The 14,869-nt window shown below is 40.3% G+C and overlaps 1 protein-coding gene across 2 annotated transcripts in view; it reads right to left on the bottom strand.

The window, feature by feature from the left end:
* Window positions 1-14,869, bottom strand: part of COL4A2 (collagen type IV alpha 2 chain) — a 142,283-nt gene that overhangs the window by 31,331 nt on the left and 96,083 nt on the right. For both annotated transcript variants that reach the window (XM_071430597.1, XM_071430598.1), the window contains exons 11-23: window positions 13,361-13,396; window positions 12,676-12,717; window positions 12,086-12,160; window positions 10,918-10,962; window positions 9,658-9,720; window positions 8,865-8,909; window positions 6,810-6,863; window positions 6,472-6,538; window positions 4,911-5,012; window positions 4,353-4,508; window positions 3,681-3,773; window positions 3,211-3,377; window positions 8-80 (exon numbers count right to left, since the gene is read on the bottom strand). In XM_071430597.1, the coding sequence (XP_071286698.1) occupies window positions 8-80; window positions 3,211-3,377; window positions 3,681-3,773; window positions 4,353-4,508; window positions 4,911-5,012; window positions 6,472-6,538; window positions 6,810-6,863; window positions 8,865-8,909; window positions 9,658-9,720; window positions 10,918-10,962; window positions 12,086-12,160; window positions 12,676-12,717; window positions 13,361-13,396 (1,018 nt within the window). The remainder of the gene's footprint in view (window positions 1-7; window positions 81-3,210; window positions 3,378-3,680; window positions 3,774-4,352; window positions 4,509-4,910; window positions 5,013-6,471; window positions 6,539-6,809; window positions 6,864-8,864; window positions 8,910-9,657; window positions 9,721-10,917; window positions 10,963-12,085; window positions 12,161-12,675; window positions 12,718-13,360; window positions 13,397-14,869) is intronic.

Genomic DNA, 14,869 nt, shown 5'->3' with positions numbered 1-14,869 from the left:
ACTCTACCTTTTGTAGTTACGTGTAAAGAGTCTCCCTTTTCTCCTTTCCGTCCAGGAAATCCAGCTGGACCCGAATATCCCTGGTGTTACATACATTAAAAAAACCCAAAACAAATGAGAACTGCTTAAGAAATAAGTATCAAGATTTGCATTTCTACTGTACTGCTTAAACAAAAAAAAAAGCCTCCTTAAATTTTACTTCTTTCCTGTTACTTTCCATGAACGATTTCCTCTTCAGTAATCCCATTCTTGTGCAGAACCTTTATTAATATGTTCTAACTAGGACCAAGGTCTCTATGGCATGGTAGAGGAGATTCTGCATGAGGATGGATTGGGACACCTGTGGCTTTCCATGAGCCTGGAGTCCTGCAGGTGACTGCAGGACTGCTCTGGAGTTCTGCAGGACTGCTGCTGCAGACCTGCACTGGAGGAAACATGGTGAATTACTCAGTGTTAGCCACTAAAGAAAATGCCCCAAACAACTCTTTGTCACCTTGGGAAAAACCTTAGGGTTCTACTGACGTGCAATTCCTCCTGTGCACCACTCCCAAGGAGAACAACCTCATAGCAGGCAGTGGATTGTGATTCAAGCACTGCTCTGGGGCTGAAAAGTAGCATCACCTTCATTTACCAGACAAGAACTTGGGCATAGAGGGATTAAGGGATCAAAACACTTAATCAAATTACAGACCTGTGGAAAGGCTTTGGTTAGAAGGGAGGGCTGGAGGTCTCTGGCCCAGCCCAGCACCTGGAGACAGAGCAGGTTGCCCGGGGCCTTGCCTAGCCATGCACTGAAAATCTCCAAGGAGGGAAACCTTCTCTCTTGGAAAGACAAACTGTGGGGAAGCTAAAGACCAGCCTCTGGCACTCTTGACTCCTTGGCACAATGCTGGAACCTCCTCCTGAACAGCCCATCTGAAAGTGAAATTTCTAGCTGCTGGCCAAGAGCCTGGCAATCACAGAACCAAATCCATATCCATGGTAGGTGCCAAGGCCCAGAGGTTATAGAGTCATTTACTAGTGATTGTTTTATGCCAGTTAGCTTCAGTTCTGAATAATTAACACTCATGCTCACTAAAATATAAGCTGGGCATGTCAGTTTTTCCTCAGCCAAATCTTACAGAATTCCAGGGCAGACACTGAATGAAAGGGATGTACCTGATAAATTTATTTTTTGTTTAAAATACTCCTGTGCCAGTTATTATTTAGAAGTGTGTATTTGGCACCACAAATTCTGGGTGAAAAGCATTTATAAAAACTGTTTCCCAACTGCAGGTCACCACAACAATGCAGGTTTGCACTTCTGTTAGTCAAAAGAGTGAGATTAATTTTGATTGTAAGCATTCTGCTTTACCTGGGACATATTTGAAAGCTGCATTTTAATGTGACTGAAGCCAATCTGTACTCCATGAAAAAGTTGTTTCTTTTGGACATTGATTTTTTTCAGGCCAAAAGAAACCTCAAGAACTTAAAATAATGCTGAATTACTGCATTAACACTGTACTAATAGCATGATCTTCACATTGCTTTTTTTTTTTCCACAAGATTTAGTTGTTATGTATAATACAATTTAGCATAGAGATATTTTCAAAATATTTTACAGCTGCTTCTAATTTCTCTTTATCCACAAGAAAAAAAAATCCTTTTGCTTGGGATAAAACTTCATTTTCATTAAACTGACATACATCTCATCAAGATTAATTATATTTATTATCCACACATGTAGCTTGTTGAACAAGCTTAAAAAATTATGGAGTGATTTTTGCCCCAGTATATGGACCAAGAATATATAAGCTACATGGTTTTACTTTTTGAATTTGCTGTGTTATGTCTGTACATGTTTATACTTCCCTCTGTTCTACAGTAACTTAAATTCTGGGATGAAGAATCTCAAAAGCAAAAAAGTTTTGTAGAAATTACAAAGTTTTAACCAAAGTATCAATATTACATTTTTGGAAATATTTCTGTCAAATTTTTTGTGACTTCTAGAAAGTATAAAAGTATTTTGAATAAAAGTATTTCTCATCTCATAAAAGTATTTTGAATTTTTGCAAAAATCTACCTTTTCTGGGTTTTTTTTAATACAGCCAAAATAAAGTAAAAGTTTAATATATTATATTTTAATTCTAAAAAATTCCTAACTTTAGATAGTTGTGAGTGAACTTGGCTTTTTTAATGTCCAGCAGAGCCTAAAGTACTAAGTGAAAACAGTCAGATTTGCTCTGACATCTTTGGACTTTACAATGGTATGTAGTGATAGGAAAAGAGGAATGGTTTTATACTGTCAGCCACTAGGTTTAGATTAGATATTAGGAAGAAATTCTTTACTGTAAGGGTGGTGAGGCCCTGAAGTAGGTACACAGACCCAGAAGAGTTGTGGATACCCCACCCCTGGAATGCTCCAGGCCAAGAACACTCGGGTGGGGTCCTGAGCAACCTGGTCTAGTGGAGGGTGTTCCATCCCATGGCAGGGGTTTGGAACTGGCAGATCTTTAAGGCCCCTTCCAACCAAAAGCATTCTACAATTCTTTGATACATAAAATCAGCTTTTGGGTCAGCATTACAAAGGACTCACTCTAAACTCTTGAGAGATGTGGCTGACTGAAGCCAGTTCTGCCTGTGAGGAGCCACAATGCAGCCAGCACACCACATAGTACAGCACTTCTATGATTCACCCACAAACAAGCTGTTATGAGCCCTTTCCTCTGTGCTATTGAACAGTGTTATTTAGGAAGATTATATTGTGAACAAGAACCTTTCATTTTATCAGTTTAACATGTGCATCCTATTAGCAGCAACAACCTTAGCTTACTATTGGAGTTGTTTCCCTTCCCTGGTCAGATCACACTCAATACAGCAGCTTGAAAGGGTTCTGCTTTCTTCAGACAGAAGGTGGACTTAGGGTTATGGGGAATTTTGGGAATTTATGGGGAAATCTTTCACTCTCCCCAAAATTTTTTATTTGCACTTCCATTCTAGCAATGTTTCGCCTTCCATATTTTGTGGGAAGGAAGGAAGGAAGGAAGGAAGGAAGGAAGGAAGGAAGGAAGGAAGGAAGGAAGGAAGGACAGGAGGGAGGAAGAGAAAATAATACTTTTCATCATTTTTCCATGGAGAATAGCTTGAGGTTTTGGATTTTTTTCATATAAAATTGGCATATAAAACTAAGGCATATAAAACTAGGCAATAAAAAAACCCCAACGATCTCACTTTTGCTCCAGGGAAGCCAGGAAGACCATGTGGTCCTTGATCACCAGGTTCTCCTTTCCTTCCAGGCTGGCCAGGGGTTCCTGGAAAGCCAGGAGGGCCACGGGGGCCAGTAGAGCCTCTTCTAAGTTCCTCACCCAAAAGGCATCTAGTGCAATCCCCTTCTTCACCTAAGGAAAAAATTGGAATGAGAAGAAAGAAAGCTCTATCAACAACAAATAGATATGCAGCTGTATCCATCTTATATATAGACTTGAGAACATTTGAGTAGTTTCTCAAATACTTGAGAAAATTACTCCTTTTTTTTTTTTTCTGACAAGAATCAAACACAAGGTTTCTCTGTCATGTTAGCCCCAGATCAAATTCATCAGTCCTCATGCATGTCATAGTTCAATAAACCCAGACTGAACACACTGGGGCTTTAGATAATGCATAACAGCATATCATCTATTGAGTTATCTGTTATAACTTACCCTTAGGTCCTTTTTGTCCTCTTGGCCCAGGGAAACCTTGCACACCAAATCTACCAGGTGTTCCCTCTCGTCCTTTTAATCCAAAGAGAGGACCTAGAAGTTTAATTTAATGAAAATATAAATTCATCTACTGTACATTTACTCTTTTTCTCTTTCATTCCTATTTCTTTGAGCTGCAACACAGTTTCCCTGTTTCCTCTAATGTCACTTCCTGTCTAACCCAGCCTGCTGTGATGTACTCCCTTCTCTCTGCCTCTCTCCATCTTCTGACAGCTTCTCACACTCATTCTCAGTAACGTCCATCTGTTGTGGTAGACAATCCTCAACATTCTTTGCTCTCTCTAACACTGAATTCCTCCTCTCAGCCCAACCTACTCTGCATTAGCACAAATAACCTGCTCTGGATCACCTCCTGCACATCCTTTTCTCCATTCTTTCAAATGTTTCCAGGTCTGTCTAAAAATTACACAAACCTTTTCTTCACTGATGAGTGTACACAACTTCTCTGTGTCCTCCCCACCTCTCATTTAATTTAAATTTAATTTAATTTCACTTAATTTAATTTAATTTAATTTCATTCTGCCAATGTCTCACTTTGCCCTGCCAGCAGCTGTCTTTAAAATAATCAAAGATGTTCCTGAGAGTTCTCATCATCTCTGTTTTTGCACTTACCAGGGGCTCCAACGGGACCAGGTGGACCACGAATTCCGGGTGAGCCATCCTTGCCCGGAAGCCCAGGCGGTCCCGCAAAATAAGCAGGAGATCCAATTTCACCCTTTTCACCTTTTGGTCCCATTTCTCCAGGTAAGCCTGGCTTATCCCCATCCGCTGAAACAGAGCCAGGGAAGAAGTTCAGAGCAATTTCTTAACAGTGCTGCCCAAAGAGCTGTGATGTAACAGAAGAGAAAGTTCATACAATTGCATCTAACATGAAAGGAAAAATGGACACGCTTAGCATGGAGCAAAATGATAACTGCACTTTTCACTGCAGCAAATCAATAGCAGTTACAGAAACAAGACTCTGTCATCATCTCTATTTCAGTAGTTTTGCAAGAGTCCCACTGGTCCAAAGGAAAATGCTCCTCCCATTCTTTGCCCCCCACAGTTATTATCTACTACTCTGCACTGTGTATCACATGATCACCATAAAGATTTTCTCCACTGTGACCCTGTATCAGTCAAACTCCCTATAAAGTTAAGCTGTTAGAACATGTATTGCTGGGACATTACCATCAGAAAATCCAGGAAGACCAGGCAATCCACGATCTCCCTCGTCTCCTCTGTCTCCTGGGAGTCCAGAAACACCTGGGAAGCCTGGATCACCTCTTGCACCTGAAAGACATCCCCAATTCCACAAAACGTGTTAGTGTGATGCTGCTCTTTGTAAAAAAGCAAATAGTAGAATCTTCAAGTGCTTTGGAATAGTAGAGTTTACAACAGTTTCTAATGTAGCTTTAGACTGACAGAAGTGGTGTGGAGCCACCAAGCCCAGGAAGCAGGATAGTATCTTTCACCTTTTACTAATATGCAGCTAGAGCTATATTGCTCTAGCAATATCTGGGAAGCACAGAAGGGCAGCTTCCTGAGGAGAGCCCCTCTTTTTCCTACAGGAAGTTTCTATTGTAACAGATGTGTGGTATGTGAGGTTTCCTTTGCTTCCCACTACCAAAAGCATCTGGGCCCAGCCCAGCTACTGCCTGCAGAAAGTATCATGCTCTTGTCAAAGATCAGTGATAGTAGAGGACATGTGGTATCTTCAGCCCTCTGCCTGTTTCTCTCTCTACACAGTCCCTCCTGCTTCTAAAAGGCTGGCAGAGTATTTGGGGTGATCTGAACAATGTTTTGGGCCTCTTTCCCCCTTTCTCTGGGAGGGAGGGAACCATTCACTGCTAGTCTCTCTGGCTTACAACAAGACTAGTAAACTCTGTGGTATGAGGACAAAGGCCAAGGCCATGGCATGTGATCACTCTTGCTGTTTGCTGGCACCTTCCCTTGAATAGTTTTGGCCTTGGCAAACTGCTATCACCTTTTATGTGTTTCTAGTCTAGCCATGCAGAGCCACCACAGCTCTGCAGAACAGCTGACACTGGGTGCTACAAGCACAGTGAAAAGATTGCAACGGAAATTTGTCAAATTTAAAAAGGAAAAAAAATACTCTTATATTCCTCAAGGCTTTTTTAATGTTTGGGTTTCTTTCTTTCTTTCTTTCTTTCTTTCTTTCTTTCTTTCTTTCTTTCTTTCTTTCTTTCTTTCTTTCTTTCTTTCTTTCTTTCTTTCTTTCTTTCTTTTTCTTTCTTTCTTTCTTTCTTTCTTTCTTTCTTTCTTTCTTTCTTTCTTTCTTTCTTTTCTTTCTTTTCTTTCTTTTCTTTCTTTTTCTTTCTTTTTCTTTCTTTCTTCTTTCTCTGTCTTTCTATAAGATGATAAGAATGCTCTCTGCTGTGCTGCCACTACTGTGCTTTATCCAAAGTCTGAAACAGGACACAGAAGACAGACTCCCATTCTTCCTTTCGCTGGACAACAAAGTCACACACTTTTTTGCTTGCTTCTTCTCTGTGGATACAGGCATGCATGGAAGCCTTTTGTACAGCAATCCAGCTCAGCAGGAGAGACAAAGAAACCACCTTCCTGCAGAAAGGTGATTAGGGCACTCTCTTGGAAGGCAATTACAGCTTCTGGAACACTTTAGCAAACACATTTTTTTAGGAGTTGAATTCTTAGAATGTCATGCTTTTGATCTATGCAGAAGGTAGTAAAACAGCTAAGATAAAAAATGAGAGCAAAGAAGATGTACCTTTCCTTGGGATGCGGGAAGGAAAATAGGAATCTGGCCCTGGAGGACCCATCTCACCAGGCTCCCCCTGTCAACAGAAGTTGAAGTATCACACCCAAGCACATTGTTATAGACAATTTATTTTAGAATGAAATGGTATCCCCATAAAACAGAAACCCCAAACTCCCAAAGGCACTGACACAACATTTAAGAAACTTCAAAGATATCAAATTAACAAACCACATAACCGGTTCTACAGTGGTAACAGACACAATTGCTACTACATGATGACAGAAAAGGAAAGAAGGCAAAATGACAATCTGGCTTCTTGTTTCCAGCAAATGAAAGTAAAGCAGTACCTTGCTTCCTCTGGGACCATGGCCACCGGGTGGACCATCATATCCTGGAATACCCTGGAATACACATAGAAACAATTGACTTTGCCTTTATCAGAGAGAGACTAAAATTATTTGGTCAGTAGCAATTCCTGTAACACCAGTAAGTTTCTTTGTGGTTTGCTGTCCCATCTCTTGGATCAAGCCTAACTCTTGCCAAAGGCCAGAGAGACCTGCTGTGCTGCAGGCTCTGTCACCCCTGGCAGCGGTGCAGATGGAAGGAGCACCTACATTCACACCATGCCATGGATGCTGCAGGTGCAGGAGGAGAAAGGGGGATCCCCTTTGACCCTGAGCCACATGGGCTAGGCAGCCAGACCACAGCAGCCTGCTGCAAGAAAACTAAACAAGTCAGAATCATTACAATAGACATATTTTCACTGGAATGGGAACAGTGAGCAGTGAAATAGGACTGAAGTACACAGGTGCTTTTTGCTCTTTTCCAGGTGGCTGGAGATTGTTTGGCTGAAGAAGGGATAAATGAGAACTCAGAAGCAGACAGATTTCAGAGATGCTGATCATCTCTTCTGTGTGCTTTACTCAGCTCTTTGACAACTTTTGTTCTCTACAGAAAATGTTTATATGCACTCTGGAAAGAGACTGGTGTCAAAAAGGTGTGCTTTTAGTGGAAAACAGTGGCCAGATTTTTTAAAACTGGCTAATAATCTAAGTGTGAATTATACAAAATTCACACTTAGATTATTAGCCAGTTTTAAAAAATCTCAGTATCTCTCAAGTTTTACAGTGGGTACAACCCTTACCCAGAACTTCAGTGGTAATAACCAGCTCTGTAAGTCACTCTTGAAATAGTTTTGAAGCACTAAAAGTACCACAGCTCTCAATCAGATGTGGCAAACCCGATCACGTTTCAGAGGCTTTTCCATAATGGCAAGTGTGCATCTCACCATTGGAAAAAGAACCTCTTGATTATCACGTGTAAAATCTCTTTACACTAGGTGGAGCTGGTGGTCTAAAAGCAAAGCCAGCAGCTTCCTGCTCAACTGCAACTTCATCTGTGTGCTAGAAGGACCTATCATCCTTCTTTCTCTCTCAAGAATAAAATCAGTCAAAAATCAACAAAAAGGAGGTTGTCAATAGCACATAGAGTAGGGCATCCCCTCTCACACACAGATTATACAATGACAGTCCATCCAAACCAATGTCCCTTCTGCTACAACTATTGCCAAGATTCATCCTCAAAAAGGAGCAGCCACTGCTCCCTTCTGACTGGAGCATGAACCCATGTTAAGGTCAACCAGTGGGCTTTAATGGCTTTTGCATCAGCCTCTCCATGTATGCATTACTAATAGCAATTCCCTTCCACACCACCAGACTGAATAGCTGTGCAAATGTTATTTTTCAGATTTCGTGTACTTTCATGTCCCATGTGTTTCATGTTATTATTGTTATGCCTTGGTGGCAGGACAAATCTTTAAACAACTAAAGATGGCAAGGCATGGAAAAATCGTGCATCCCACAGCTATTTACCTCATGGAAGTGATTTCTAATGCTGACTGAAGAAGCCTTTTTCTGAGACCAAACAGAAAGTCTCTGTCTGACAGAATGCTATTTTAAATATTTGGGTGTGTTTCCATGGGGACAGAGATTAAACTGGTATATTTATCAGTTTCCATCTCTTCTCTCTTTGTGATATCCAAGATAACCGTAGATTTCAAACACATCTGCAGAAAGCTATTCAAAAAAGCTTCTGCTTGTAGCAAGAAAATGACAGAAATCATAATCACAGTAATTAGAACAATGAAAGTGATACTTCCCTGTAATGGTCTCAAAAGATGCTCATGGTTTAAGCAAAGCTGGACTTTAATCATAGGGTAATTTTTTTTGCCTCACTGATGAGAAAAATAACTGACCCAAAATTAGAATGATGGATGAACCCAGATGATATTTGTTAGACTACAGCTAGTGTAATTGCAGGCAGAATTTGTCCTCTACAGTTTACTTTTCAGACAGATGGTCTTCATATGTGTTAGAAACAACAGTCTTGTATGAAATACTCACTCTTTCTCCACTGAGTCCTGGAAAACCAGTGATGCCAGGCAGTCCCTATGAAGGTACAATAAAATTAACAAAATAAAATGACATTCTAACATCCTCATAGCAAAGAACCATTATTATTTCTTAGAGAAAATAAGTCTAATAGCTTGAAACTCTAAGAGTTACACTTCAGTTATGTTTTCAATTAGAAAATAGTACAAGTCTGAAATCTAATCTGGTATTATATTTTTTTTCTCTCTTAATCAATACATTGTAAATTGACCGTAAGATTATAAAGATGACTGAGATTTTTAAAGAAAATGTATTCTCAGTACTGTTCTCACTCCATTTAAGCACTTCAGAAACACTGCCCCAAAACAAGCAGTCAGAGATGCTACAAGGAAGCATTTAGATTGACTTTTGCTTGAGTCCACAAGTAAGTGGAGTCAGACTCATGTTGTTAACCATGGTCTGCAGACAGATCAGATGGGAACAGGGAAGGACAGTCTGTGCTGAGGACCAGGACAGCAGCTGTGGTTGGGGAGCACAGCTTCAGGTGAGAGATGCACAAGGGATGGCACAGGGACACATTGCCATTCACCTGTGAGTCCTGTGGGGGCCTCCTCCCACCACCATTTCAAAATGGCCTTTCCTGCTTCAGGCAGTTCTGAGCTGGCCAAACCTATTGATCTGAAGAACTATAACTTCTTTGATTTTTTTCATCTGAGTTTTGTTCCAGAAGGCAAACTCTCAGCTCAGATCCACCCACTCAGCTGAATGAATTCTACCTTTAGAACTGACTAACTGAATGACTCACCCTTTGTCCTGGGTAGCCCACCACCCCTGCTTCACCTTTTTCGAGAGGAAAGAGAAGAACACCCTAGGAAAGATTGCAGGTCAGTTCAGTGTATTTCTTCATTATGTACAAAAAAATTGCAACACTGTCTATGGAAGCGAAACAGGAAGAAAGCATCCTTGTAACACAAGCATAATCTAATAATAGCTGCATGTGAAAGAACTGTTGTCCTTATAATTAAGTGTAACATGCTTGCTTTGTTACAATAGCAGGAGCAGGCCATTAGAGAGAGGACAGTGTCTCCCTCCTATCATCTCCTTTATTTCTTCTGTGTCTGCAGCTCTGAAGAAGAGCCAAAGTAATTATTCAGCTATACAACCAATTAAGCAACTCAGCTTATGCCCGAACTGTAGCTTCAGAGAGCTGTTTGGCAAACACAGGCACGCTGCTATCCATCCTACTATACAAAACAACAGAAGGGGAGAAGCACATATCCCCTTTTGCCACATCAGCATATAATCACAGTTTTTCTAATGAGCACAAAAAAATCCAACATGTGTAGAATATGATCAGCAGCTGAACAACAGGCTAGCAACCACACATGGAGGGCATCAGGGCTCACAATGTGACCTTCTCCCATAACCTTGTGGAGCTGCTGACCAGACCATCTGAGAAAATAAAGCTCTGCAAAATGCTCAGCAAGGCATCCCTGCTTAGTAAAGATTCTGTATTAAACCCCTCTGGGAAATCAAAAGGAACCACTCAATGGCAAAGCTATTTAGTCAGTCTAGAGCTTGTCTGTGAGTTATAACTAAACCATGTTCAGTCAAGCTGGGTTGACAGCTGTACACAATACAACATATGGGATTACTGCCCACTTACTCAACAGATCTAAAAAAACCATGAGACAAAAAGTTTGTATGTGTTGGACAGTAGGCTAAAAAGGATTAAAAATACAACATGTTCTTATTGAATAAAATACAGTGAAATTTTAAAACATAGATCAGAAGAATAAGCAAGGAGATTTATTAATAATTAGAACTAAAATAAAAAATATGTGAGGGAAAGTCTTATTTCAGTAAATCAGTAAGAGAACAACTGATTCTACTGTGGAGTTATTACACATCAAGCTGTTCAGTTTTTCTGAAGCATTAGAAGTGGTGTCTCTGCTTATAACACATCTATATTGCTCCATATCTATATTGCATCACATCAGTGAAGAGCACACAAGTATTAACTCCAATATTATTATTTGACTTTGTTCTTCTCCACATGACTTACTGGAATTCCAGCTTCTCCTCTTGGTCCAGGGTCTCCTCTTTCACCCTAACAATAAGGAAAAAGTATTCAGATAGGTTTGGCATTCCCACTTACATTTTGATAACTTTTATACAACACAAAATGACTGATCAAGAGAAAAAACACTGCTCTTGTGCTGTTCTTTATTCATACACTTCTTGTATTAAATCAATGCTTTCATGATAAGTTTTTGAAGTTGCTTTTTAAAGAAATACTTGATAATTTTTCTGAAAAGATCTCTAGGAATGTCAATGCCCAGCTCTTTCCAGGCTTGTTCATCAGATGTCTGGGTGGTGAGTGCCAAAGGAATGCCTATGAATAAATGCACACTCTCCCATTTTTAACCTACTGATTATCTACAAATTATTTGCTCAAGAGCTCCAGTTAGGGTAAGACAAATCATAGCCTAAATTCCACTCTCTATATTGATGACATCTCCATTGAATATAACAGCTCTCCAGGTAAGTCGTTCAATGTGGGTGTCTGCTTAGTCATGAAAATCTCAGCATGTATGTTATTTAGGGCAGACTGCAGAGTATCAAAGCTGGTTTTAGATCTTCCTGTGTCATAGAAATTTACTCATCTTACTGCAGAAATCGTATGAGCCACATAAACTTTCTAACTTCAAATGTGGGATGAAAAGTAACTGATCTGGAGCTTGGTGTCTGATACAGAATGCACACATACAGGGTATGACTGCCTCTGCTCCCAGCAAGGAGCAGCAGATGAGAATAAACTGCATCTTCATGTGGGGATTTCTCCAATATGTAAGAATAAGCCTTAACTCTAAGTATATAAATATCTGCATCACACAGATAAGTTATCAAAACAAACAGAGTAATGGTTTCTCAGCAGGCATTTCTGCTTGTAAAATGAGATGTGAGTGATGGCCAGTAGCTGCACGCTTAAACAAAAAGAACAAGTTTGCCAAAGACATCTCTAAACTTGAGAAATACTTTCTGAATTACTTTAGCCACCACAGTTTCAATGAATTTGTTATGATCCAAGTTTGTGAAAGAAGCAGATTTCTCTTTTGGTATATTAAAGTCTTTTAAGTTCTATGTTACAGCATGTTTGTACAATATTTTAGTTTTGGTAGCGCAGAGCTCTTGGTTCCTTTTTTATTTCAGAAAAATGCCCTCTTAGTTACCTTGTGCTTGTCAGGGGGGACACCTGTCAGTTCTCTTGTAGGAAGCCCAGGTGGACCTGGAGGACCTGGAGAGCCCTGCAGGGAAAACACAAAGGAACATTCACCAACAGCTCTAATTCCTGGCCAAGTTGATCAGCAGAGGATCTAGGATACTGCAGAGAACAGCACAGATTTGCCCCTGCTGGAAATCTGGTTCTAACCATATACAACCATACCAGATAAATTTGTGGCAAGATAAATTAATTTTGTGCTGGGTAAACATATAGCAGTACTTGCTCTTGCCCTGTGTGTTTTCACAACAGCAAGGATTATTGCATTACATAAAGTGGCTTGGCTTTATAAATTTCAGAAGTTACCTCTGTGTCAGTGTAAATGAGAGCACACAGAGAACTAGACATGTAGGGGTTAGTTCAGCTATGATGTCCCTTACTGAGATTATAATTACTTTCAGACCTATACTTCATTTTTCTCTTATAATTATATAATGCAATTGCAAATGAAGAAAGTATGTAAAGTATGTTAATTTATAAATAGCAGAAAACATCCACTTTCCCTTTAGTAGTGATATTAATTCATTAGTTTTCCTTTACCTGTTCACCTTTTTCTCCAAAGAAGCCAAGTCCCCTGTTGCCCTGCAAAAACAACAGGTCAATGTTTACCAAGTGTACAACTCTAATCTAATATAAAATTCAAATTTAAACATGCTTAAAGGCCTTTTCAGGCTTACCAATCTGTATGACACCACTGAAGAATGCAATCAAACAATAGCCTAGGCTTACCTTGAAGTATTTTTATAGATTTAGAAGTAATTTTACAGACCCAAATTTTTATAAAGACAACTGTTTAAAATACCATACTACCAGTTCTTCTTTGAGTCATCCACTGAGTAAGGTCATGAAAAGATCAAGCATTTCTTCTGAAAGATTTTTTAATAGCATTGAATGCTAAATAAAAACCACCTAAATTGGCTGGAACAATGAAGTCATATATTTTTTCCATGGAGATAAAACTGAGTATTGTGAAGACTGCAAGGATTCTCTATTCATGGAAAGCTACTGTGACTACAGTAGCAAATTAAATCTGGCTCTAATCTTTTCAGGGTAGGTGATCCCAGTGTAAGATTAACTTCCCATGGTATGCAGCCAACACAGAAATTCTTGTGCTACACAGTCTTTCATGCAGCCCATGGTTCTTTCTTTTACTGCCTTCAAGTAGGTCTTGGATAAACCTCAGCAACAGAAAATCAACATCAACAACTCTGACAGAAAGACTTACTTGTGGTCCTGGGGGCCCTGGGGGTCCTGGTGGTCCCTGGGGAGCACAAGAGGGGAGAGCAAGTTACTCCTTGCTTTCTAATCAATGCATGCAGGAGGTTAGTCACCCTCTGGCTGAAACTGAGTACATATTTAGTAGGGAGTGTATTCCTCAGCATCCCATGTGCCATTATTACTATTTGAGCTGTATTTACTGTTCTGAAAAACACTTTCCAAAGTCACATTGTAATCTTTCTGAGCAGACTGAGTTACCCAGCCTAGATCTAATGAAAACCCATTTTTCCAAGTAATAAGAACTTCTGCTTTTGGATCCTGACTAAGCAACATTTTAAGCTCATACCTAAAGCTAAGCACATCTTTAAGGGCTTCACTGGGCTGCAGTTTTGGTACTGTACTGGTCTGTAAGGGGGCTGAACTATCACAGACATCTCAGGTTACCTATTTGGGATTGTACAGAATGAAACCAAAGGAAGATGGTGGAAAATGAAACTAAAACAGGAAATACATCTGACAGAGGCTTACGAGAGGTAGGAAAGTCTATTAATTGAAGAGACAACCTTCCTTGCTTCAGTCAGCTATGGTAGTTAACAGGTTCCAAAGGGCTTTACACATTAAAAACTGTCAAAGGAGGGAAATCTGGGGTGAATAAGAAGCATGAGCTGCTCAGCTCATGGTGAATGAGTGACACAGAAAGGAGAGAAGGTTGCAGATGGAACTGTCCACCTACTGAACCCTGAAAGGGGATGTTAGCTGCATAAAGGGAAATTCAGTCTAACCTGCAAGGAAAAGATAGTAACATTCAGGTGAGACCTGAACTTTTTAGGCACCTCTGCTTGCTACATATCTTTGTGTGGACAAACACTAAACTTGTTCTGAAAAAAACCTGCTTTTGAATCACTTTTGGTGACTCGAGTAATTTGTGAACTACTGCCTAACTAGTGGGCAGGTGCTGCACAGGGTATCCCCTAGCCTGGAGAGCCTGCAGGGACCTGGGGGAGCCAGGCCTGCCTTCCTGCACAAACCAGCTCTTAGACAAGGGCAGTGATGCAAACTCACACCTGTGAAGTGCTCCTGGGTCTCTCACAGGAGAGTCAGAGCTTTAGAGGCAGTAACTAAAACTGGATGTATTTTGCTCAAAAGAGATGTTGCCAGTATGGTAAGCAGAGGGATGTGGCTATGGGAGCTCCCCAAGACAAGGGCACAGAAAATGCATGGTTCATTGCACTCCTAACATCCCAGAAAGAGCACTGGGAATATGAGTCACTGCAGGCTGGGCTCCTGTGTGAAGCTCATGAACTTCTGTGGGTTTGCTCTAAAGAAAGAGTAAGTAAAGGACTGATTTTCCTTCGACCAGTAAGAAAGAAAAAGTGCAGTTTACTCCAGGTGATAAAACAGACCAGTGCAGAAAATTAACTCTGAAAGGCTTAGCATACTGTGGATTTTTTTTTTGTTGTTGTTTTGCTTGGTTTAGTTTGGGTTTTTTGGGGCTGGTGGGGAGGGGGGTGTTCCT

The sequence above is a fragment of the Agelaius tricolor genome, unplaced genomic scaffold (assembly GCF_023055355.1).
Source record: "Agelaius tricolor isolate 1412-34295 unplaced genomic scaffold, bAgeTri1.0.p SCAF_7, whole genome shotgun sequence".
Classification (NCBI taxonomy): Eukaryota; Metazoa; Chordata; class Aves; order Passeriformes; family Icteridae; genus Agelaius; species Agelaius tricolor.
This window is presented reverse-complemented; position numbering and strand designations above follow the sequence as displayed.